Source organism: Triticum dicoccoides, chromosome 4A (genome assembly GCF_002162155.2).
Source record: "Triticum dicoccoides isolate Atlit2015 ecotype Zavitan chromosome 4A, WEW_v2.0, whole genome shotgun sequence".
Classification (NCBI taxonomy): domain Eukaryota; kingdom Viridiplantae; phylum Streptophyta; class Magnoliopsida; order Poales; family Poaceae; genus Triticum; species Triticum dicoccoides.
Genome location: NC_041386.1, coordinates 347,290,386 through 347,292,894, shown reverse-complemented (window position 1 = coordinate 347,292,894; position 2,509 = coordinate 347,290,386). Strand labels below are relative to the sequence as shown.

The 2,509-nt window shown below is 50.8% G+C and overlaps 1 protein-coding gene across 1 annotated transcript in view; it reads right to left on the bottom strand.

Moving 5' to 3' along the window:
• Nucleotides 1–2,243, bottom strand: part of LOC119285898 (LON peptidase N-terminal domain and RING finger protein 1-like) — a 33,964-nt gene extending 31,721 nt beyond the window's left edge. Inside the window, exons 1-2 of the mRNA XM_037565227.1 lie at nt 2,028–2,243; nt 1,831–1,935 (exon numbers count right to left, since the gene is read on the bottom strand). Of these exons, the coding sequence (XP_037421124.1) occupies nt 1,831–1,935; nt 2,028–2,084 (162 nt within the window). The 5' untranslated portion in view covers nt 2,085–2,243. The remainder of the gene's footprint in view (nt 1–1,830; nt 1,936–2,027) is intronic.
• Between the last annotated feature and the right edge of the window lie 266 nt (nt 2,244–2,509).

Below are 2,509 nucleotides of genomic sequence, written 5' to 3'. Positions count from 1 at the left end.
GTATTATCCTAGTATGTGCCAAGAAGCTTGATGGCACTATGGCCGATATGATTTCAGATATCGCCCTAAGCAAAATTTGGCCGATGTGTTATTTAGACATCGCCCTAAGCAGTTGATATGGCCGGTGAAGCGGTTGACATCGTCCTAAGATATTGCCATGGTGTTTTTGGTAAATACAATTACACCAAAAACAGGGGGGCATGTGTTGATAGTCCAATTTGGATCTGGCTTGAGGGGTCGCCCAGATTATTTAGTCTTGGTGGTCAAGCTAATTGTTTGAGAATGCACACATGATTGCAAATACAGAGGCTAGGTGCAGCAGGCTGGATGGAACAAAATTGTGTGTTAGAACTCACGCATGGAGAGAAAGAAGGAAAGAGGTCTGGTTTGGAAAACTGAAGATGGAAAAGATTTTGCATAATCAGTTATTCTGCCAAAACAGAGCTAATATGGAAAGTCTACTAGTATTGGGCCCAGGCTGATGCTTTTACAGATATAGACGAATTAATTAAAGATTAGGAAAGGCCTTTTAGCTTATGTGCCAAGGAAACAGCACGTCAGGAGTCCTACTCCAATTTGCCAAAGGCCAGGCATACCCTTATATATGTGGGTATATGGCCGATTGAAGAATCAATCGATCCTTGTACAACCTTACGTTACTTTTTCTCCTACGTTCTTTTCTTTCCAGCACCTAGCTCGTAGCTTCTGCCCAGCCCTAGCAACCCTAGGGTTTGGCTATCTTTGTCATTTTGCATTGAAAAATGGTCGGTTTACCTCCACGAAAGTGAGGATTCTGTGGTGCTGTGTGGATCAATTTCGCGCAGCAACACGATCCTCTCGAACGAACCAGACCGGCTGCTCTGGAAGTGGACGGCCAACGGCATCTACTCGGCGCAGTCATGTTATGCGGCCACTTTCCAGGGATCTACGCGGGGCCCCTCCTGGAAGTTGGTTTGGAAAAGCTGGGCGCCGCCACGGGTAAAATTCTTCCGCTGGTTGGCCAACCAAGATCGCTTCTGGACGGCAGAAAGGCTTGTGCGGCTCGGACTGCAGCATCACCCCAGATGTCTCCTTTGCGACCAGGCCACGGAAACAATCCAACACCTGCTCCTGGCCTGCCCCTTTGCTCGACAAACTTGGCATACCATCCTGGACTGGTTGCGCATGCCGATACAGGCACCAGATCAGGAACCCACTGTCATGGAATGGTGGCTGCGCGCGAAGGAGCATATGCTGCCAACGCATCGAAAGGCCCTCGATTCCATCGCCTTGCTCGTTCCCTGGATGATATGGAAGCACGGGAATGCATGTGTCTTCGACAATGCGACGCCCTCCATCGATTCGCTAGTAGATAGGATCGAAGACGAGGCCCGATGTTGGGCAAAGGCAGGAGCCCAGGGGCTTAGGGTTGTTCTGCCCACTTCCTGGGATGTCCATTGATCGGGCTCGTGACATGGTAAAACTCACCTCCTAGGAGGATTGCTCTCTCGTCCATCTTTTCAATGAAATGAAACGCAAGCGGTTTCTCGAAAAATTGACTAACTAGCATGAACACAATATTTCCTTTCCGGTGCTGGTACAAAAGATATTTCAGCATGCCGTGCTAAATTTTCTGTTCGCATCACACCATTCACCAATTCAGGCACTCGTGCATAAACATACAAAACTAAGCCGACCGTAGCCCTGTTACATCTTACATGCACTTGCCCTAGTCAGTCCCAATCCAGTTCCCGCCCTCTCCCGATAACTGAAGCTGCTGCCGTCAAACCATCGGACACCGTCGCAATCGGGCTACACATGACGAATAGAGTGGGCAAGTTAGTGGATTACCTCGTCGAAGCGGCGCTCCCGGAAGGCGCGGGCGCCACACTGTGCGAGGTCGAACACCTCGCGGTACTTGTCCGGTGGCATCTCCATCTTGTCATCGCTCTCCAACTGCGCGGCACCACGAGAAGGGAAATCCAGTTCAAATTTAATCAAGTAGAAGGGAAAAACCTCTCCCTTCAAGGGAAGCGAATCAGACGCACCGATGGGAAATCCTCGACTACGAGCGCGGCGGAGAAGGAGGCGCTCGGCGTTACCATTTGGGAGTAGGGATTGTATTGGGGGAATGGGGGTTTGGCGAGCAAGGGGATTGGAGTTTGGATTGTATTGGGGTGGGGGAGGATGCTGCGTTCCTGCGCCGATGCCCAGTGGTTTTTGCGCGGCCACGGCCACGAAGACGTGTCCCGGTACGGTTTCCTAAACGAGTGTGGAATTTCAGCGAGAAACCTGAATATTTGCCACTATCCAGAAAGATGAGACGAAGGGTGATATGAAAGATCTGGCCGTCCGTTTCGTTTGCTGATGGGATCTGGACCGTCGGATCAAGCCACCGGAAGACCTCGGTCGTCGGATCGAAGAGGAGACACTATTGCAATGAAAGTTACCGTCCCCGTGACTTTTTCTCACTCCGATGTTTCGATCGTGTCTCGCTGACTAGTGGGGTCTGTCGACCGTGGGCCGTGTC